Source organism: Talpa europaea (genome assembly GCF_964194135.1).
Source record: "Talpa europaea genome assembly, chromosome: 3".
NCBI lineage: Eukaryota > Metazoa > Chordata > Mammalia > Eulipotyphla > Talpidae > Talpa > Talpa europaea.
The window spans coordinates 141,430,408-141,453,153 of record NC_140069.1 but is presented as its reverse complement, the minus strand read 5'-3'; the positions used below and the strand labels follow the sequence as shown (position 1 = coordinate 141,453,153).

At 52.2% G+C, this 22,746-nt stretch overlaps 1 protein-coding gene across 2 annotated transcripts in view; it reads left to right on the top strand.

The window, feature by feature from the left end:
- The window catches only part of HIPK2 (homeodomain interacting protein kinase 2), a gene marked incomplete at its 5' end in the record, with an annotated part of 103,648 nt that extends 81,218 nt beyond the window's left edge, over positions 1 to 22,430 (top strand). The window contains 6 exons of one of the 2 annotated variants that reach the window (XM_084229337.1): positions 2,175 to 2,317; positions 5,431 to 5,610; positions 6,730 to 7,011; positions 17,709 to 17,953; positions 19,497 to 19,657; positions 21,833 to 22,430. In XM_084229337.1, the coding sequence (XP_084085463.1) occupies positions 2,175 to 2,317; positions 5,431 to 5,610; positions 6,730 to 7,011; positions 17,709 to 17,953; positions 19,497 to 19,657; positions 21,833 to 22,303 (1,482 nt within the window). In that variant the 3' untranslated portion in view covers positions 22,304 to 22,430. The remainder of the gene's footprint in view (positions 1 to 2,174; positions 2,318 to 5,430; positions 5,611 to 6,729; positions 7,012 to 17,708; positions 17,954 to 19,496; positions 19,658 to 21,832) is intronic. The other variant, XM_084229336.1, reaches the window with a different exon arrangement.
- Between the last annotated feature and the right edge of the window lie 316 nt (positions 22,431 to 22,746).

Sequence of the window (22,746 nt, the reverse complement as noted above, 5' to 3'; positions counted from 1 at the left end):
AAGTGAAGGAAACTCGTGTGTTAACATGCAGACTTGACCAGAGATTCCCCAGCCTGCTAACTCACTTTAGAATCGCTCTTGTGTTTTCCAGCTTCTAAAATTTTGTTCACTGTTCTTGTCTCTCCCTACTGTCTTTGTCTTTTTGGGTCTAGATATTCTTTTATTCCTTCATTATCATTTAAGTTGGGTTTAGATAGAGAGCAATAAGTGCATATGTTTAACTTACTGTATTTCTGGGCAAGCTATTTAGCCTGTCTGTTTTCATTTATTCACCTGAAAAATGGGAGGAAATAATAGTCTGTACCTCACAGGATTGGTGTTTAAGATGAAGTCAGAAAACCTACATATGGTCTTAACTCTGTGCTGGGCATACAATATGAATCAAAATATTAGCCATACTCTTATTTATTATAAGGTAGTGATCCATCTAAATTATAGAAATGTCTGATGAAATGTCATCTCAAAGGAGTTGAACTTACCAGTCAGTTCTACTTACTGTGTTAGAATTCAGCAAACCTGAAATATAGTTAACTGCAGTTAATAGCTTTGGTAGAATTGCTTCCTTCATTTTCCAACAAATGTATATTAAGCACTTGTTGCATAATCTGTGGTCCCCAAACTTTCTGCCTATATCAAACAGATCAATAAGCAAACAGGCACTATCAGAAAAGTATGAGAGCTCATTGGGCCTCATCTACTACATGAGAAAGGTGGACCAAGTGAACTGTCCACTCAGATCTAAAATGTGGTTATGTCCTTTTTATACACATCACTATTAAGTCTTGACTCAAATGTGTAATCTGTTTCCAGAAGTGCTTGTTTAGACATTTGAACCTAAACACACATGCAGTTGGTGGAGCACTATATTATACAGATTACCCAGTGTGAGTCATGTCCAGCTTGATGGAATATGAGCAATAACTAAGATCCCAAAGCTTTAAATCCTTAACCTGCCCAAGAGGTATTTTACCTAAGTGTCTAACTTTAAGAACCTCTTTTTTTTTTTTTTTTTTTTTTTTGTGGGCCCCTCGCCGGTGGCTGGGGATCAAACTGGCGCTGCAGAGGCTGCGGGCAGCCTCGCAACCCAGTGCTCAATCGCTACGCCACCAGGGGAGGCCCACTAAGTGTCTAACTTTAGACAGCAGTGTTCAACCTGGATCATTTAATAATCAAAGGCAAGCAGAATATAGATTCCCCCCCCACTATCCAAAAATACAGTTTCTATTTGATATGATTTGATAGGTTATTTTTTGAGTTTGGCAATGCTCACAAAATTTTTTCTGTGTGAATTAATGTTAATGGCATTCCCAGACCCCCCTGCCAAGTGATATCAAAAAGATTGAGGATACAGAGAGCTTACAATACAACAACATACACACACACACACACACACACAAAATGTCTATTCAAGGAGGAATCATAAAAACTCATTATAGATTCATAAGAAAAATCTTAATATTTATGAAGAATTAAGCTGTGGGCTGTACTCTCTCATTTTTGTTTTGAAGGGCCAAAGTAATCCTCAATTAAGTTCCAAATCCCAATTAAAATTTAACTTTACGGCGCCAGCTTTGCCCACCTGTGTTTGTGCAGGTGCTGCTCCTTTCCATTCTCTTTCTCCTCATAAATTTGTCCTTTTAAAAATGAAAAAAATAAAAGAAAAATTTAACTTTACATTTGTTTGCTCTCAAATGTAGGCAAGTGCCAGATATTTGATGATCGCAATTATGTTAACTTAAATTAAGAAGATAATGTAAGTTGGACATCCAGATTCTAATTGATAAATAAAATATTAAATAAAAGATACTAGATGGAAAACTTCTTGAAGGCAAAGAGTTGCACTTGTTTGACCCAGCTCACTCTCTTGCATGTAGTTGTGTGACACAATGAATCATTAATGAACTTTCAGAAACTTTAAGCTTTGCTCATTAAAGAAAATTTATAAATAAATCTCTTCAACACCAATTAATTTCTTCAATACAGTTCTGTTGAGTTCTGACATGTTCATTTTCTCTCCCCTCAATTTAGTTTTTGAGGCCAAAGGCCAGGTTTCCACTTCACACCCACATAGGACCTAGCACAGGAGAAGTTCCAGACACAGAATAAGCACGTTTCATACAAACTGGTAATGTGATTAGCAAGCTTGGTGACTGCAAATGTCCTCTGTGCTACAGCAGGCCTGGCCAAGTGGGACCCAACAGATCCTGCTCCCCCCAGCGTGGCAGCAGCTGACGGGAGTGGCCACCCACACATCGGTGCAGCACGCAACTGTGATTCCTGAGACCATGGCGGGCACCCAGCAGCTGGCCGACTGGAGGTGAGTGGGCAAGCGGGTGTGTTTGAATGAGAGCCATGTCCACTGCTGACCCAGATGGCTGCTGGGCTGAACTCTACCGATTCCCCTGGTTGGCAGAGGACACTTTCAATTAAGAATATAAGGTGGAGGGCCTCCCCGGTGGCACAGCGGCTGAGTGCTGGGCTGCGAAGCTGCCTGTAGCCTCTGCAGCGCCGGTTCGATCCCCAGCCCACCGGCGAGGGTCCCACATCACGCTCAGACCTCTCCTGTCGCGACCATTGCTCCCCTCAGCAGTGTATTTCGTCAGTCTGCCTGTTCTGCTCCCTCCTGCTCTGGCTCTGGTGAATTCTCTCATCCTCCCACATTTCTGACTGTACCCTGTGCTTGTATGAATGAATAAATAAATCTTTAAAAAAAAAAAAAAAGAATATAAGGTGGACTATGACTATGATATAATGAGAGGTTGTGCTTAAATAAATCGACAAGGACACAAGAAAATCAGCCTCGTTAATTGACGGTCAGTTGTCACTTTCAACCCAAAATTCAATTTCGTGATTTGATCACCAGTGTAATTCACTGGACGTGGATACCATGATTTTTGGTTGGTTCTTAGAATTAAATTCCACTCCTAGAAAACCAGTGAAAGAATGAGAAGAGTGCCTCCAAGGCCCCTAACTCCAGAAAGTGCTCCAAAGGCTTTGGAGACATGGGCACGGATGCCCAGACACGGAAGCCGTATCTGACCTCCCAGAGGACGGCTTGACAGAGCAGGGCTGATCTGGGGAGCTGACCTGGCGTGCCCGGGGAGTGTGTCTCTTCAGCTTAGTCGTATCTCCTAGATCAAAGTCCCCTACACCACTACCATGTCTCCCTCTATCAGTGCAGAGCCAAATAGCAACTGCAGGGAGTCCCCTACTTCCCAAGGCCTTCCGGGATGTCTCTCCTTCAGTCTAAACATCGGGGCAGGTCACACCCCTCGCCCTCTGACCATCTCCATACTGACCATGGATCCTCCCCCAAAGTTCCTTTTCTGACTTGAAAAGACTATTGAGAATTAAGAGCTCTCATAAAAGGGAGAGGGGTGGAGACATATGTCCCCAGTCAAGCCTCAGCTTCCTCTCTTCCTGTTTCTTCCTTCTTCCTGCTGCTGAATGCATAGGATCTCTCCTTCAGCCCTACTGACCTCCCCCTGACAACACCGCATGTGAACCCCTATTCAGGGGAGGTGCTCTCAAACCAAGTAAAACTGGGTGTGCATTATCTGAGGCAAATTACTTACCTTTTATGAGCCTTAGTTTTTTCTTCAGTAAAGTGGGAATAATAACAGTTCTGGATTGTGGGAAGGTTTAAATTAAGATAAAACACAAAGCACTTGGCCTGTATTTACATGGCCCGAACAAGCACCTGGTACATGGACAGGCAATAAATAAATCCGTTATCTTCCTTTCCTCATTGCCATGGGCTCCTGCTCAGCCAGACGGCCTTCCCTCTCACTCCTGAGTTACAGCCACAAAGGAAAAGCTATTAGATCCATTTTTTTTTCCTCACCTCATTTTCATCACACCTATGTTGAATTCCTTTTTTCCTTCTTTCAGCATTTTTACCTCACTCACTTCCAGCAATAACACACAGTCATTCATGCATATTTACTTGCTCCTCCCTCCCTCCTCACCTTCTACCCTGTTACCACAGCATCCAATGAATTTTCAACACATTTTCTTTCCAGTCTCTTCTCCAAAGACTATCCCTCCCTCATCATGGCTAATAAATAAGAGAAGTACGATGCTTGACATGGAAAAAGAATGCCATGTCTGTAGAAATAGCAACAACAAAATTAAAAAGCCGTAATGTCAGTTTCTGAAGTCCACATAAATGTCCAAAAGAGTCTATCAAGGGGCCTCCCTGGTGGCGCAAGGGGTTAAGCACAGCACTATGAAGCAATCCGCAGCCTCTGCTGCACAAGTTCAATCCCTGGCTTGCCAGGGAGCAACCCACATGGCGCAGCAGACCTCTCCTGTCTTGCCCGCTGCTCCCCTCAGCAGTGTGTCAGTCAGTCTGTCTGTTCTGTTCCCCACTCTGTCTTTGGTGAATCCTCTCACCCCCCCACCCCCACATATCTGGCCTGTACCCCAGCTCTTGTATGCATAAATAAATCTTTTTTAAAAAAGTTTTTTTTTAAAGTCTATCAAATTCTCTACAGAAGTGTCTACTTCTTATTTTTGTCCTAGTCAACCTTTTCCCCAAGTTGGAAGATAAATTTTATGCTTTCAAAATTCAAATGATTCTCTTTTTGCTCTTCATTGTTTTTAAGTGGGCTTTGTAGGACAGTCTCTGAATTAATCACCACGTTTACTATTTTTTTGGAAAACAAGCTTTTGAGCTCCATACAATCCCCACCTAAGAGCTTTTGAAACATCACCCAGCTTCAGGATAACTGCCAGTATTTCTATAAACATGTGTCTGACTGCTATTAATTTTGATTTAATACCAAATTCTACGCATGTCTAGTCAACCTTCAGTTAATCTAATTATTCATTCAGCAAGCGTGTAATTAATTGATCAGCTGCTACATGCCTGAGCGTGGCGCTAGCCACCGAGAGAATTCAAAAAAATGTTAACACTTCCTAAAGCCAGAAACATATGGCTCCCAGTCTTCAAGGCTTGTTCTGCACATAAACTACAATTTCTTCACTTATGAAATGGTATGGCTAAGATATCCAGCTGCCTCATAGAGTGGAATAAACCTTTGAAGACACTTTGTAAGTTCTGAAATAAAATACCCAATAGTCACCTGTTTAGGAACTTTAAACACTTTGGGATATCTATCTGTTTGGCATATTTATCTCCTGTCCCCAGAGTAAGCGACCTCTCCCCGTATTTGCCATTCTTCCTATGTGAAATGTCCTCTTTCTCCCCCACCAATAAATTGTGTTCCTGCCACTCCTTCAGAACATCTGGAAATTTATTGATGACTTGTCAGAGGTGGGCCCCTCTCTTCAGCACCCACAGGGCAATGCAAACCAATGGCTGGTTTTAATTTGTCTTTTAAGTGGTGGGGGGAACCTTTATGCTATCAAGGAGTCCTGTGTTCCTAAAACCAATAAAAGTTCTGGCTCTCCCCTCTCCCTTTTCAGGAACACGCATGCCCACGGCAGCCATTACAATCCCATCATGCAGCAGCCAGCGCTCCTGACTGGTCATGTGACCCTTCCAGCAGCCCAACCCTTAAACGTGGGTGTGGCCCACGTGATGCGGCAGCAGCCGACCAGCACCACCTCCTCCCGGAAGAGTAAGCAGCACCAGTCCTCTGCCAGGTAGGTCGGGAAGACGGGGTGTCTCCTTGCAGGGAGAACCCCAGGAGATGAGGCTTTCAAAATCTTCTCAGCATTAGGGAGTGTCTGCATGTGCCCCGTCCCTGGCCAGGGGCAGGGAGTGGCCCTCGCTGGCGCTAGGGCTTAGCAGTGCCAAGTGGAGCTCTTTTAACTGCTGGAGTAGTGAAAAATGTAATCTCGAAATTATAGCATATTAACAAGAGCAAGTACATAGGTTTATGTTAAGTGCAAACAGTGGAATAATCTTATTAAAACTTACTGCCAGCCCTCAAAAAGGAACAAGCAGTATATCTAACACCAGCTAGATAGAAATTGAGTGAAATCCATCTTTATGGAATGATTTTCATCTTCCTGCATCTCTTTAACAGAAGGTGCTAGAATCCCTAAGGACATACAAGGTCTTCAGTGTCATCCGTTCGCATTTGTCTCACTGTATAGATACAGCCAAGGTCAACAAGGGTTGATGGAGAAAGGGGGGTATTTTTTTAATTATCCACTCAAAACTTTCATAGTCATGTCCCTCTGCCAGAGGAAGGAGCGAAAGGTAAACTTGAAGGTCAGCAGTGTTAGATACTTTAGCTCCAGGTACTTGTAGGAAGTGAGTGTGCTAGTTTAATAGATGGTAAAACCAGCCGTTAGCAAGAAAATCAAAGCTTCAGATGACAAATAACCATTTCTTCTAGCTCCCTCCAAGACAACATAAGGGTGTCTGGGAGATGACAGATGGACTCAGGAAGTAGGACCTTGATCCTGAAGATGGTGCTGTGTTGGGACAGACACCCCTGAATTCTGGGTTGTACTACTGCACCCCCATGTCCAGCCCAGTCCCTCTACCTTCTCCCGAGAGGCACAACTGCCCCCTCTATCCTGCCAGGAGCAGGTACAGGAGCCCAAGCCCAGAGAAGGCAGGCTGCTGCCCCATCTGTGTAGAAAGAAAGAGCTCTAGCGGCAACCACATTTTGTAGCTACGGATAGAGTCTGAGTGCCCTGACCCCCCTTTCTAATGGAGACTCAACCAAGCTGGTGTTTCCAGACAGGCCCTTGGAAGAAGCTACTGGGCCCGACCTTCCACTGAGTGTGTGTGTGGCTCTGTCGTTACAGAAACGTCTCCACCTGTGAGGTGTCTTCCTCTCAGGCCATCAGCTCCCCTCAGCGGTCCAAGCGTGTCAAGGAGAACACGCCTCCCCGCTGCGCCCTGGTGCACAGCAGCCCGGCCTGCAGCTCCTCGGTCACATGCGGCTGGGGTGACGGTGCCTCCAGCACCACCAGGGAGCGGCAGCGGCAGACCATTGTCATTCCCGACACCCCCAGCCCCACAGTCAGCGTCATCACCATCAGCAGCGACACAGATGAGGAGGAGGAGCAAAAGCACGCCCCCACCAGGTGAGGCTGTGCACTGCAGACTTCCAGGAGGAGCAGGCGGGGGTGCTGCTGCCTCCCACAGAGACAGTTCCTGTGGATCTGGGCCACTTCCCTTCCGACCTGACAGTCCCCCTTCCTGGCCCCTGCAGTTCAGGTTCCGCCATGTCTGAGAGGCCTAAAGCGATGTCAAGGGAATGTCAGACTCATTGGCCATCATTGTTCTAGCCAAAATAATTTTGAATCATTTTGGTCTTGAAAAAAATCATTATAGACCCTGTACACTGGGGGGCTTGGGATCATAAAAATTACGCAGCAGTGCCGTTTCAATCCGTGTAAGCTTAAAACTCTCCGCCTCAGGCTATTGAATTTATTCCCAGTTGGTCAGGATATTTCTCTAACATCGCCTTGGCTCTCTCAGATTTTGAAGTAATTGTCCAATTAATCAGAAGTTTCCCGTGTCTGATTAACCCAATCTTTCAAACTGCCAGTTGGCTCTTTACCCAGAGAGCTTTACTGTTTATTCCAAAGTATACAGAACTCATTTTACTCTGTGTGCTTCCCGGGAGAAGGGGAATTATTTATTATATTTGCAAGACTGTTAACCCTGGCGCCAGCGCCCCCTCTCCTGCGCTTTCCCGCCAGACTTCAGAGCTCGGTTTGTGCTGGGGCTGCCTGGTGAACCCCTGGATCTTGCCCCTCGGGAGCAGTCCCATGGCCTCCTGCACCCCTTTGATCTCCATGGCTCATAGACCCAGTCTCCCAGCCCATAACTGGATGCGAAGTTCAGCAATCACAATTAGACCCAAATTTTTAATTCCTGATTGGATACAATGTCACTAATTAGCCATCACAAATCCTTTTGATTAGATAATAAATTCCCATACTTTGAAATCATTACAGACTGTACAGATAGACTGATTAAAATATCCTCGCTGTAGCTCTTCCGCCTGGCACCCCTCCCGTCTTTACGGTGAAGCTCGGTGTTCTGTTTTAGGTTTCCATGATGCAGCGAGCGTCTGTCTCATTCGATGTGCTCCTTCCCCAGTTAATGGCTCAGCCTGATCTTGAGTGCGTTGCAGAGAAGACTGTCACGGTGCCTGTGGTCTTAGCATCATGCCGGAGGCCAGGGGGCCTGGGGCCAGGGAGACCAGGCTCCCTGTCTAGGCAGGGCCGCGCTTTCATACCAGCCCCAACTGGGTCAATAGCACATCCTCCCCAGTGCCTTCTGCCCCCCAGCCCCGGAATTTTGTGGGTTCTGCAGGTCCTTCACCGGGAGAAAGGTGCCGCCCAGCCTGGGGCAGGGTGTGGGTGGTTTGTAGCGTTCAGAGAAGGACCCAACAGCCTCACACAGCCCTTGGCCACCACTGAACAGAAGTAGAAGCAGTTTAAAACACTGACCACGCGCTTGAGTGGAGTCTCATTCTGGAAGGACGAGCTTTGAATTGACACTGGATCTCAACCCTTAGGCCCAGGAGGGAAGGGAATAGTGTGTCTGAGGAAAAGGTGACAGAGCTGTGTCCTCTTCCCCCCAGACAGTGGCGGGGACTGAGAGGCAGAGCTGAGATGCCTGGCAGCCTGCCAGGACCTTGGTGGCAACGACCTGGGGCTTGGGGCCTGTAGGCAGGTGCATATGAGGGACACCCACAGGCAGTAAGAGCCACGAGCACCAGAGTTCATCAGAGAGAGATGTAGGGGCTCGCCTGCCCCCCATGAGGACAATGAAATGCACTGGGGCCATTACCCCAAGTGGGGAAGCTCAGGTCAAGGCCAGAGAGCAGAGAGGAGTTGGTAAGGGCCTCAGGCTGCCCCCCGCCGTGGGGACAGGCGCCCACAGAATGAGGTCGTATTGTTTTCTGGTGCGAGTAAGTGACTGTTGCCCAGAAAAAAACTGTTTAGGGCCCGAGAGACTGGAAAGTGGATTTGAATCCAAGTAGGAGCAAGCAGAAACCAGCAAACTGTTTTATAGAGGGAGAAACTACTGGGTCATGTGATCACATAATTGTGACTTCATTGTGGAGTGAGGGAAAAACGGGTGAGGGTGAATTACAGCTTCTTAGGACAGAGTGATCACAAAGTTCCACAGAGTGCATATTTATGGGCCCCACCGGTGTGAGACAGCACGCTTGGAAATGCAGGGGTTACATAAATAAGGTAGACATTCTGTCCTCGTCCTCGGGAGGGGTGCAGGGTAATGAGCAAGGTAAGAACTAGAAATCATCACGACACAAAACAGTATCAGTCCCATAAAAACCAGCCGGGTCCTGTGGGGATGCCGCAGGGAAAGAGTTCGAGGAAAAAGCAGGGAGGGAGGTCAGAGGCCTCGCAGGCGTGACCTGAGTAGGTGAGGTCGCAAATTCACATGGGATAAGTGGGGGGCAGGGCCTCAAAGGTAGGCAGGGAGGATCAGGACAGCAGTGAGCAGCAGGCCCAGAGAAGCAGGCAGTGAGGAAGAAAGGGGTTTAGAATGGAAAAGGGGTGTCGAGGGTGATGCAGGGGGGCTCAAGGGAAAGCATCACTCCTGAGAAAACAAGGGTGTCTGGCAACCCCCAAGTGCAGCAGTCAGGGAACCTCTCAGCTGCTCTCCTGCTGGAAGCTTCTCCAGCCCGTCAGGGCTCCAGTGTCAGCAGTGGAGGCCCTGCCTCCCCAACCCTGGGCCTTGTTGCTCCCAAACCCACTTTCAACTGGGCCCAGAGCATCTGAACTCTGATCCCCATGTCCCCCCTTCACCTCCTCTTCGCTCTTCACCCCCTAGTCTGGCCCTGAACCTGCTTGAAATGCCGACTCCTTCCCCCGGGTGCGTCAGCCTCAGCCCAGCAGCTGGAGCGTCATAGGCCACTGGGCAGGTGACGGCACCTCCCGTGCCAGTGTCTTATTGCGCCAACCTGATACTAAAAATGGCTACCCCACCTGTGTAGGCCCGATTGTCTAAACAACTGTCACTGCGTCCCCGGAATCAGATGACCATTTAGAGGAAGGCCAAGGCACCGCGGTTATCCTGACCCCCAGTGTGTGGCTTTGTTAGTTGCCAGAGCAGATGGATGGTCTGCAGCTCCCACTTGTAAGGACTCCAGGGTGTGGTGGGGAGGGGGTGTGGGGGCGGGAGCAGCCTAGGAGCCAGTGGGTTGTGGGGGAGGGGTCAGAACAACACTCAGCAAATGTTTTCACCTGCTCGATCCGGTGCATCACTGATGGGGTTTACCAGGCCAGTAGTTCTAGTCCCATTCACTAGATGAGGAAACTGAGGCCCAGGACAGGTAAGTGCCTCGACCCACATTGATAAAGTTCTCAGTAGCAGAATTGGGACTTGGGTCCCAGACCATTGGAAAAATAGCAATCTTAATTACTGGCCCAAAAAAAAAAAAAACAATTTCTCTTAAGTCATTAATTCAACAAATATAAATTGTCCTGCCCCCTCCTCTGAGCCCCACCATGTCCTGGTTGCACCCACTGTGCGCAGGGTACCAGGCCCAGGCTATGGGAGCCTGGGTGTCGCTCCCTGAGCCCCGCTTTTGTTTGTCACAGCGCCAGAGCTCTTGAATATGTGTTACTGGGTTGGAGAAGCATTGACTGCCTCCACATGCTGAGTCAGCCTTCTCTCCTCCCTGGAATCTCCCGGGGCAGAGTTTACAGGTGCGAGTCTTATTCAGACCCTCTGCCAACTCCACCTCACGCTGGAACTGTGCTTTGGAGAGCCCGCGGCCCGCTCACACAGGCTTGGGTTACCAGGGTCATTTTTGAAGCATGTGACCAAGTGGCTCATCTCAACTGACCAACCAGAGATCATTTTGTCCATTATCCACTATTTGTTCATTGATTCCTTCTTCGGATTATCTGGATGTTTCTGGCAGGTGCCTCGTGTGTTACTTAGATCACCAGGTACAGCTGCAGCATCACTTCACACGTGTAAGCAATTGCTCAGCATTACAGGGAATGTTGCCAAGATGTAGGCTTTAAGAAAATTGGCTCCTAAATATCACTCAGTATTTCAGATATGACTCGCCCTCAAGAAAGTTCATATAAAGAAAATTGCCTCGACATGTTCTGCTTTTGACCTCATTGAAAACCTAAAGAAATTATTCTAGAAAAATCATAGTAAGGAAACTATAAAATTACTGCTCACCAAATTACTGCTCAAAAGATGGTGCCCTGAAAAACTAACATCCCTTAACACTGGGGGGAAACACATGCGCGCACACGTATGTGGTGGGCCAGGAGCTACCCCACGCACTGTGGGCTCCACATCACCTACAGTGTCGCTTCCTGGGTGACTGGTGGCCAGCGTGGCCCCTGCCGTGGGATGTGGGGGTCCAGCTGGAGGGAAGGCGGGGTGGGAGCACGGGGTCGGTGGAAGGGACTTGTGGCGGCCCCCAGGTGAGTGAGAGTGCAGAGCTCTGACACATCTCGGGTGACAGGACGGCTTGTCCAGCGGAGCCCATCCTCGGAGAGCTCCGTTCACGACAAGCCAGCGGGTTGAGCCGCCTGGTTGAGGGGCTGCATTTTGAAGGGCCGCATTTGGAAGAGACACTGTGCCCCACCGTCTGTCCCCTGCATGTCACAAACCCACTGCCAATGTGCTGTGCCTTCCTCGATAGGGAGAAGGGGATGGCAGAAGATTGGCTACCGCGGGGCGGGGCGGGGCAGGGCCCCGTTTGCAAAAGATGGATTAAGTCACAGGGTGGGGTCATTCACCGGCCCCTTGATTCAGACTTCTCTAGAAGGTGGTCACTTACAAAATGACTTAGGTGGTGTGTATGCATGGATGTGTGTGCACAGCCACGCAGAGACACTCACCTAGATGCCAATGTGCAAGCTACCATCTGCAGGGAACAGGTACACCGAATTTGAAGTGGATTTAGTGTGTTCTCCCTAATGACTTAAACAGGGAGCTACTTAACATGTGGGAACAAGCGCTTTGGCCTGGAGCCATTGGCTTCTCCATCTCGCCCTGGGGAGGGCGGTTAAAAGCAACCAGACGCGTGGGCCTCCCCTGGTGGTACAGCGGTTGAGCACTAGGCTGCCCGCAGCCTCTGCAGCGCCGGTTCGTTCCCCGGCCACTGGCGAGGGTCCCACAAAAAAAAAAAAAAAAAAGGCAACCAGACGTGCATTCTGGCTGGATGGCAGGATGGAGCAGGAAGCAGTGCCTCCTTGAAGTACCGGCAGGTCTTGTCCCATCCACTGGACAGCACTCATGGTGTGCACCCTGCCCCGTGCTCAGAGAAGGCCTGTCCCCCACCCAGCATGTTCTTGGGGGAGCCAGCGGCGTCAGCTAGTTTACATCTTCAGTACTGGAGGGCAGGGGGGTCTGATGAGAGAACTAGTACAGCCTAGTGGTGAAGAGTGACTTCGGACTCTGAACATCTCAGTACCCCCCACCCCACCAAAAAAAACTCTTATTTAAAAATAGGCTAAGGACTCGAGCTGACTTTTCATAAAGAAGGCAGGTGAACATTCAGCAGCTGTGCGGAAGAAGGCTCACATCACTCATCAGGGAAATGCAAGTGAAAACTCGAGGAGCCATCCCCTCGAGGTGGCAGCGTGGCTGTTCTCAAAAGCAGACGAGTATGTGGGGAAATTGGAGCACTGTCGCATCGGTGGTGGAAATGCAGAACACCACAGTCTCTGGAAAGCGATATTGAGGTTCCCCAAAACAAAATTAGAACTACCATGGGATGCAGTGATTCCACTTCCAGCTACTTGTCCAAAAGAACTGACCTCAGTTCCTTGAAGAGCTCTGTGCACCCATGTTCGGCATGGTCCAGAGTAACCTACATGTCCATCAGGTGATGGGCTGAAAGCGTGGCCTGTGCACAGGACAGATACCTAAGAGAAGGGAAGTCTGATCTGCAGAAACCTCTTATATGAGGTACCCAAAACAGTCAAATTCATAGAATCCAAGAACTGTATCAAGAGCCCCATGAAGTGTGGGTTGGGCAGTTGGGGAGTCACTGAATCCATGGGCATTCTTCTCAGTGAAGCAAGAGAGGAACAGTCTAGAGAGCCACTGTACCGCATCGTACACCTGGTCACTACACTGCAATGTATGTGCTTTAAAAAACACTCATGTTCAGTATTATTGCAATAAAATAAAAATTTTTTAAATTAGTAAACTTAAAGCCATGCTTAGTCATCCCCCCCAAAAAAAAAAAATCTGGCTCCGGGTTCAGACCTGCCTGTGCCCCAACTGACTAGTGAGCTTGAGCAGGCGCGTGGCCTGCGCTCTCCATGTCTGCTTGGAACAAGGGTGGCCGTGCATTCGATCGGGGAGCCTGGATTTAGTAACCCACGTCACGGTACAGAGGAGCAGTGTTTTTCACATACAGCATTCACGATGGAATCAGGAGCAAGATAAGTCACGGAACGCTTCTTGGCGGAGATGAGTTTTGACCTTGGTCCTGAAGGCTGGAATGGGCTGAGATTGGCAAATAGAAATCAGAAACACATTTTCTGTCTTCTGCTGCGTCCCCACAGGAAGGGGTCACAAGGTTGTATCTGATTATCCAGCCATGTTTTCTCCCCCGAGGCTGATGTGTTTACTTCTTAGCTCCTTATTTCTTTTCATCATTTTAAAAAGATGAAAATCATCTATTGCCATGACAACACAAGGCAGTCGTGAACTCTGGTGGCTTTATCCTTTATTCAGAGTGATAGTCGAGGCCATTTAAGCAAACATTCCTCCTCCTGCTTGTAGCACCATCTCACTTCCATCAACTGCCTCATGATGGGATTGATAAGCTATCAATAATAATTAGACACTAGAGTGGAACATGTCCCAGTGGTGTTGTTACGTAAGAGCCAGAAGCATCTATCGTAGTAATCACAAATGCATCATTTTTAAAAATGACTCTCAACATCTTCACATTTCTTCTCTAACCTGCAGAGTATATTCAGATGGAGCACAGAGATTCCTAACAATAGATTAAAGACAGCTATCAAATTAGTTCACCTTTTCCACACTTGTCACATGTAAACCCAGAAAGGCAGGAAGTCAGCACTAGACTGTGGTGTGCTCAGTAGGCGCAGGGACCTCGGAGCTCTAAAAAGCCTAGCACCCGTGAGGACGTGTGGAGGTTCTAGGTCTCTCTTGGGATTCTGCAGCTTCTGGCGGGTCAGCTCTCTGCCTGGTGAGTTTCCATGCAGGAGATGGCCCTAAATTCTCATGGGTACTCCAGGTCAAGTTGCAGCTGTTAGAACTTTCCAGAAATCCATCCTCAGTGGCAGAGGCTTGCTGATTCATGAAGTGGTCTGCTGGATGTTCAGTAGTACCAGTCATCAGAAAATTCTGACTCCTACTGAGATGAAGAATTCCTAGTAGACCCAATTAGCGTTCTATTGCAGCATGACCAAAACCTGTGCTGTGTATTTGTAATTTACTCATTTTCTAAACTACACAAAACTAAAGAAGATGTGGGTTCAGAAAGTAGCCAAGTCTGAGTCCACACGTCAGGTCCACTTACTAAAGGGATTTACCTCCTTCAAATTAGGAGTTGCCAAATCCTATTTTCAATGCCCTTAACAGTCTCTGAGAGCCTTGCAGTGGATGCTTTAACGCCATAGGGAAATTCTTCTTCACCCCTGGTGGGTTCTATAGTAGGTGGGACCTGGAGGGCCCCCCCAGGATCACACCAGTAAGTAGACAGCAGACTCACTGCTAGAACACGAGCTCAACCCCCCTTGGTGCGGGCCCAGCACTCACACCTGCACTTGCCACGGACCACGTCTGCGTCCTGTGCAATGGCCAGGTATGCTGCTGCATGTTCGTGTTAGTCCCCACCTGGGGTGACCTACAAGCTGAGGCGTGCCGCCTGCCCCCAGAACTGGGAGCTCAAGGTCACCGCCTCCCAGCTCCTCCCCTGCCGCTGGAAGTACTTTGCAGTGGTGTGCAGCGGGGCGGGGTTCCCTTTAGTAACCTCTTGCTACGCAACTGACTCCACGTTACCCAACCCCACCCACACAGAAAGCAGCTGCAGGTTTCCGGGTCCGTAGGCAGCTCTGCCTCCTGCTCCCTCGGCCCGCTTGCTCTTAGATCCCTCCTTGGACTTTCTAGGCTGGACACCTTTTCCTGGGGTCCACTCTCTAGTTCTAGTGCCAGATCTCAGTGTCTTCCCACCCCCGCTCACCCTACTTGCTTTGTTTCTGAACAAGATTTTTTAGAGCTGACAGGCTTTGCTTACCGTACAAGTTACCCATTCAAAGTGTACAGCTCCGTGCTTGGGTCATGCAGACAGGACAGTTCTATGCATACATGTAAAACATTTGCCATCTTAACCATCTTGGAGTGTATAGTTCAGTAACATCCCATGGATGGTTGAAGACCATCGCCACTATGTTAGTTCCAAAACTTCCATCTCTTCCCTGAAACCATCCCCAGGAAGCAGTAAGTCCCTGCTCCCCACTCTCCCCCATCCTGATAGCCTCTGATCCACTTTCTCTGAGAATGTGCCTATTCCAGGTGCCTCATGGAAGTGGAATCATACACCATCTGCCCTTCCGTGTCCGGCTTATTTCACTGAGCAGACTCCCAAGGTTCATGCACATGGCATGTACCAGAACGTCATTGGTTTTCCCACCAGTCATATTCCATTGCGTGGGTGTACGTAGTGCGTCCGTTCCTCCGGGACGGGCACCTGGGTTGCTGCCACCTTTTGCCTGTTGTGAGTAGCGCCGCCATGACCTTTGGCCGAGGAGTATTTGAGTTCCTGCTCTGAGTTGCTTTGCCCGCCTGGGAGTGGAGACCGGGTCAGGTGGTACTCCAGCGTGTGGACGTGGCGGTTAAGCTGTTGTAAGTCGGAAGTGTCAGTCTTTATTAATGAAAATTTATCTATTTTACCAACGTTAACATGCAGAGCTATAAATACAGGTAATCGATTCACTCCTCCCCTTCTGAGCTCTTAACAATTATCATCTGTGCAGCTCATTTGACAGTTCGCAGAAGGCTCTGTGACATCCATTATTCTCTTTAACTGCTTATTTTTAAAGCTTTTACTGTCTAACTTGTCATGTTGTTATACAGTCCGCCACTGAGGTTTTAATCTCCCCCAGGGCAGGGACGTGCGTTTTAGTTCTTCAGACAGGAATTCCCTGCAGCACCTAGCAGGGATCTCCAGATATTTAACTGATGAGTTTTAATTTTCTTTCTTATCATCCTTCTGGTTTCTTCACAAGACGAGTCGCTTTTCCAGCAAGTCCTTACCTCACAGAATTCACTTTGCCTAGATAAATTTGTTACAAACCTGTTATTGAAGTAACATACGATGATCACGACCGCAGCTGGCTTCTGGAGAATACCTGCTGTGAGTCAGGAGCTACTCGAAGCATGTGCAGTGTATTTTCTTTCTCCAAACAACCCTATGACTTGGGCACTACGTCACCCACATTGCACTGATCAGGAAACTGAATCTCCGAGGGGTTAATAGCGGCAGCCCAAAGCCATACCACCTGCAGGAACTGAAGCAGGCCCTCTGACTGCAGGTCCTCTGTTTGTACCCACGGACATGGTGGCACCTTCTCTGAAGCAGAGAACAGAGGGATGGCCACAGAGGCCTGGAGGTGGGGGGGTAGGTGTGACCTGCTTATAGACCCTCCAGCCTGTGGGGGATTTTACAACTAGCTGTCCTTACACTTCCCCTCTGCCCAATAGCTGGGGGCTCTCAGGAGTTTGCCACTTCTTTTTTGCCCTCAGGGTGACAGAGAGATCGATCTTGGAAAGGGCCAGGTCCTGTGACTGGCATGTGACCTTGGGACTGTTGTGGCTCCATCAGGCCTACTCTAAATACCAGCTCTTAGCAAATTAGTTGGAATCTGACCATCTTACTTAGGCAGTCGATATTTCTTAAAAATAGATGATCAATATACAAAAATAGATGAAAATCCATTTTTAAAACCATCACAATAAGCAACAAATTCCATATCCATCACCCACCTCCCTGAGCTTGGTGACGGACAGAGTTAGTTCCCAAAGTAACCACACAGCCATAAATAACTCAGGCAAAAATGTGCTGGTGGGAGCCCGCCCTGACATCCTGGTACATTTCAGCCACAGGATGAAGACCTGGTAGAGCAACTCCCTCCTGGGCATCATCCCGGAGGGAGACCCTCTGAACGAGGAGCATTGCGGTCCGGTCCCTGATCCTTGGCCGGACAGTGAAAGCTGCAGGAGGGCTGTGTCCCCTGAGAAGGGGGCCCTCGGGTCAGTGGGCTGCACCAACAGTCAGCCCCTGACCCCCTCGGAGCAGAGACAGCAAGTGTCAAACCAGCTCCGATTTCTCTTAGCTTGTCTGAACCATGTCGTGGGGCGTCACCTCCTCCGAACCTCACTTTTCTTCTGTCCTCCCTGTACCCTGATTTCTCTTGAATGCCCACCCCCTCCTGCCTGAGCTTGCTGGGCCTTGCAGGGTCCTCTGTCTGCGCAGCTGGCCCCCTTCTGTGGCCCAGAGGGCGTGGCCAGACCTCATGTATCTGCCCCGGGGTGCTGAGCTCTGCGGGTCCTGCGGGAAGCTTCTCACGCCCCGATTTCCAGAAGCGGCCTGTGGGCCCAGCTGCCGCCCCTTTCTCCCTTGTTTCCACGTCCCCTGCCTCCAAGTGGACAGGTGACATTCCTACACTGGGGTCTCCCTCTCCCCCTCCCTTCCCCGCCCCAGGGCACAGAGGGGCTTTTCCCTCCACTGGTTCTGGACCCCTACTCTGCTGTCAAGGTTCTGACCGCCCCCTTTGGTTTCCAGCACTGTCTCCAAGCAGAGAAAAAACGTCATCAGCTGTGTCACGGTCCACGACTCTCCCTACTCCGACTCCTCCAGCAACACCAGCCCCTACTCCGTGCAGCACCGCGCCGGGCACAGCGCCAGCACCTTCGACACCAAGGCCAGCCTGGAGAATCCCTGCACCGGGAACCCCCGGACTATTATCGTGCCGCCCCTGAAAACCCAGGCCAGCGAAGTGTTGGTGGAATGTGACAGCCTGGTGCCAGGTAATCAGGCCGGGCGGGTGGGGCGTGCTCTCTGGAGACAGCTTTCTCTGTTTTCTGCTGCTAAAAATGGTGTCCTGTGAGAGCTAATAGCTCCAGGTCATTGCAGATCCTTACCAAGGATTTCGTGCAAATAGCCAGAGTGGGATCCTGCTTGGCGCCAGCTGTATATGTGAGGTGAAGTGGGCTCCCGTTGAGAGGGGAGGTTGTGTTGAGCGTGTTTCTCCCTCACATGCTGCTTGGTTAGAAAGACTTCTACCCCCTCCCTCACCCCACCCCCAGAACTGAATGGAACATCCCTCCCTTTTGGAGCAAAAATATTCATGTCTTTGATTAGACACAGTGGGGCCCAAGGGTGACCTACTGTATCAAATATGCAAATTACCTTTCTAAAATCTAAATTTCTGAATTTCAAAAGTGTCTGACCCCAGAGATTTCAGCTCCAGGATTGCAGGCCCCCTAGGTCGCTTTGTAGAAGCGACAGTGAGTTTTGTAAATCAAGGATCCCCGTGCTTCTGGACCTCTGGGGGGGACTCTGTAATGCTGGTGACTCCTGAAAAATACCCGATGAAGGTTCTTGTGTATTGGGCGGCCTGTGGGTCATCCAGGAGTTGACAAAGAAAAAAAAAAGTGACTGATGTTATTTCTCTTGACTTTTTGAAACCAAGTAGAGGAGGCATGGGGGGCTGGATTGCCACAGCTTGGGAATCTTGCTGCTGGTGGCGTTGTTGGCCTCTCTGTGGAAAGTGACAAAGTTGTAGTGAAACTCTGGGACCACCTAGCCCCCCCTCCTAGCTGAGACGGATGAAGGAGCTCAGGGCCGGCCATGCCTGGCAGAAACCATGAAGGTGAGCAGGGAGAGGACAGCGTCAGGGCCCTCGAGGGGGGGGGGAACCCCCCTTTCCTGTCACGTCCTCCAGCAGCATCATCAGCCTGTCGTGCCGTTTGTGGCTGTGGTGGCTTCCGGGGCCTACCTAGCCCGCCGTGCTCCTTTCTATCTGAAGTAAAAGAGAAAACCGCCTGGATGGCTGAGGCTTCGGTGGTGCCCCGCCGCGGCCCACAGCCACCCGAGTCCCGCCCTGCCGGGAGCTGGTCGTCACCCGTCACTCCCCCCGCCCCCCACCCCGCACGGTTTGTTCAGCGTAACCCATGTGGGAGCCACGGCATTCCAGGTGTGCATTTTGCTCCCCCCGGGACACACGGGGCCTTTTGCCCCCAGTTAAACGTATCCTGCTGCGTTTCCCCTGTGTGCTGGGTCTGGGGGGTGGCCCCGTCTCCTTGGAGGGGACCCAGAAGAGCGAGCTGCGGAGCGGCAGACTCTGCTGTGCTGCTCGGGTCACCAGACAGCAGCTCCACCGTGCAGCGGGTTTGCTCCCAACCCGTGGAACAGGCCCGGCCCGAGGCCTGTGCGGAGTCCAGACGGGACTTAGCAGGGCCGGGCGAGGCCGGTCTCTGCAGCGCGCCCACCGGTGTCCCCTGGAGGGGAGCATCTTCTGGGCAGCAGGGGCCAGCGACTGACCTGGGGCCTGTTCCTCCTCCCGCACAGTCAACACCGGCCACCACTCGTCCTCCTACAAGTCCAAGTCCTCCAGCAACGTGACCTCCACCAGCGGTCACTCTTCAGGGAGCTCGTCGGGAGCCATCGCCTACCGGCAGCAGCGGCCAGGCCCCCACTTCCAGCAGCAGCAGCCTCTCAATCTCAGCCAGGTGAGCCCCCGCCGCGCGCCCGGGCCCCCTGGGGGGGCGGGAAGTGCCCCGAGCGACCTGCGCGGTGTTCGTCCAGGGTCCTGCTTGGGCAGGTTGGTATCGGGCTGGCGGAGGGCCGGCCCCTGGCAGGTGACCTCGGAAGCGCTAATGGGCGCCACGTCTTGTATTTTAACCCAGAGTTCTGGCCCGGACAGCGAGGCGGCCTCGCCCCAGGCCCCAAGCCAGGGAAGCGGGCGCAGCCCTGGAGGCGGGGGGCCGTGGGGTAGAACACGTACGAAGCACAGTCCCCCAGGCAGGCCCGCGCCGGAGGGGTGCGGCCTGCCTTCCTGAGGCGAGGAAGGGAGGCCCGTCCGGGAGCCCCGAGGCGCGGGTCGGCTGGGCTCTCCAGGGGGGGAGGTCATGGGACCCATCGCTGCAGCGCCCGCCCGGCGCCCGTGATGTTACAGAACCGACTTCGCAGCGAGAGAGAAAGCTGCGTTGCTGTGAGGGAGAAAGCTGCTGGGCCCTGAAGGACGGACAAGTCTCTCCTGTCACTGGGGGGGGGGGGGGGGGGGGGTCTCCTTTCCCGGCCAGGCCAAGGCCAAGGCCAGGCCACCTTCTCAGCCTGCCGGGAGGGCGTCTCCTGTCACTCCCGCTCCTGGGCCGCTTCTCCTTCCTCCTCCCTCCTCCGCCCTTCTCTCTCCTCCCTGCCCATGTCTCCTCATGTCCTCTCCCTCATCCCTCATCCTCGCTTCTCTCTTCCCTCCTCCCACTCCTCCTTCCTCCCCACCCCTCCCTCCTCCCCACCCCCCCTCCTCCCCACTCTTCCCTCCCCCCACTCTTCCCTCCCCCCACTCTTCCCTCCCCCCACTCTTCCCTCCCCCCGCCCCTCCCTCCTCCCCGCCCCTCCCTCCCCCCCCCGCTCCTCCCTCCCCCCCCCCCGCTCTTCCCTCCTCCCCCTCCTCTCCCCTCCTCCCTCCTCCCCGCTCCTCCCTCCCCCCCCGCTCCTCCGTCCCCCCCGCTCCTCCCTCCCCCCGCTCCTCCCTCCCCCCCGCTCCTCCCTCCCCCCGCTCCTCCCTCCTCCCCCTCCTCCCCCCTCCTCCGTCCCCCCCACTCCCCCCTCCCCCTCCTCCCCCCTCCTCTCTACCTCCCACTCCTCCCTCCCCCCCCACTCCTCCCTCCCCCCCACTCCTCCCTCCCCCCCACTCCTCCCTCCTCCCCACTCCTCCCTCCTCCTCCCTCCCCCCCACTCCTCCCTCCCCCCCACTCCTCCCTCCCCCCACTCCTCTCTCCTCCCCACTCCTCCCTCCTCCCCACCCCTCCCTCCTCCCCACCCCTCCCTCTTCCCCACTCCTCCCCCCGCTCCTCCCTCCCCCCCGCTCTTCCCTCCTCCCCCCGCTCCTCACTCCTCCACCCTCCTCCCTCCTCCCCACCCCTCCCTCCTCCCCACCCCTCCCTCCTCCCCACTCTTCCCTCTCCCCACTCTTCCCTCCCCCCACTCTTCCCTCCTCCCCACCCCTCCCTCCTCCCCACCCCTCCCTCCTCCCCACTCCTCCCTCTTCCCCACCCCTCCCTCCTCCCCACTCCTCCCTCCTCCCCGCCCTTCCCTCCTCCCCACCCCTCCCTCCTCCCCGCTCCTCCCCCCACTCCTCCCTCCTCCCCACTCCTCCCTCCTCCCCACTCCTCCCTCCTCCCCACCCCTCCCTCCTCCCCGCTCCTTCCTTCTCCCCACCCCTCCCTCCCCCCCGCTCCTCCCTCCCCCCCGCTCCTCCCTCCTCCTACTCCTCCCTCCTCCTACTCCTCCCTCCTCCCCACTCCTCCCCACTCCTCCCCACTCCTCCCTCCTCCCTATTCCCCACTCCTCCCCACTCCTCCCTCCTCCCTATTCCCCACTCCTCCCCACTCCTCCCTCCTCCCTATTCCCCACTCCTCCCCACTCCTCCCTACTCCCCACTCCTCCCTCCTCCTTGCCCACTCCTCCCCACTCCTCCCCTCCTCATTCCTCTGTCCTCCCCACTTCTCCCTCCTTCCCTCCTCCTCCTTCCCCACTGCTCCCTCCTCCCTATTCCTCCCTCCTTCCTTCTCCCACTCTTCCCTTCTCCCCCTCCCTCCTCCTCCCTCCCTATTCCTCCTCACTCCCCACTCCTCCCTCCTCCCCACTCCTCACTCCTCCCTCCTGTCCTCTGCCTCCTCCAGGCCCAGCAGCACATCACCACCGACCGCGCCGGGAGCCACCGCCGGCAGCAGGCCTACATCACCCCCACAATGGCTCAGGCTCCGTACTCCTTCCCGCACAACAGCCCCAGCCACGGCACCGTGCACCCCCATCTGGCCGCCGCAGCCGCCGCCGCCCACCTCCCCACCCAGCCCCACCTGTATACCTACACGGCGCCCGCGGCCCTGGGCTCCACTGGCACCGTGGCCCACCTGGTGGCCTCCCAAGGCTCAGCGCGCCACACCATGCAGCACACTGCCTACCCGGCCAGCATCGTCCACCAGGTGCCCGTGAGCATGGGGCCCCGCGTCCTGCCCTCGCCCACCATCCACCCGAGTCAGTATCCGGCCCAGTTTGCCCACCAGACCTACATCAGCGCCTCTCCAGCCTCCACCGTCTACACTGGATACCCACTGAGCCCCGCCAAGGTCAACCAGTACCCTTACATATAAACACTGGAGGGGGAGGGGGGAGGCCGCGGGCAGGAGGGAGGAGGGACGAGGTGGGAGCTGGGCTTTTTATACTGAAGACACCGCACACAAACAATGCAAACGGGGCAGGGGCAGGGGAGGGGGCCGGGGGGGTCGGGACACCAGTGAAACTTGAACTAGGAAGTGAGAGGACTTAGAGCAGAGAAGAGGACATTTCCCAAAGGAAGGGATTAAGAAGGAGGGGAATCTATGCTTTTTATTTTGAAAAAGAAAAAAAAAGAAAATGTCAGTAACAAAAAAAAAAAAACAAAAAAAAAAAAACAAAAAAAACCACCACAGCTCACGAACCCATTCTGCACCAAACTGGAAAGGAGACGCGGAGAGCAGCAGGAAGATTCCAGAAGTGGGGGCCCCAGTTTTCGAAGAACTTTATCTATGAACTTTACAAAGATTATTTTCATATG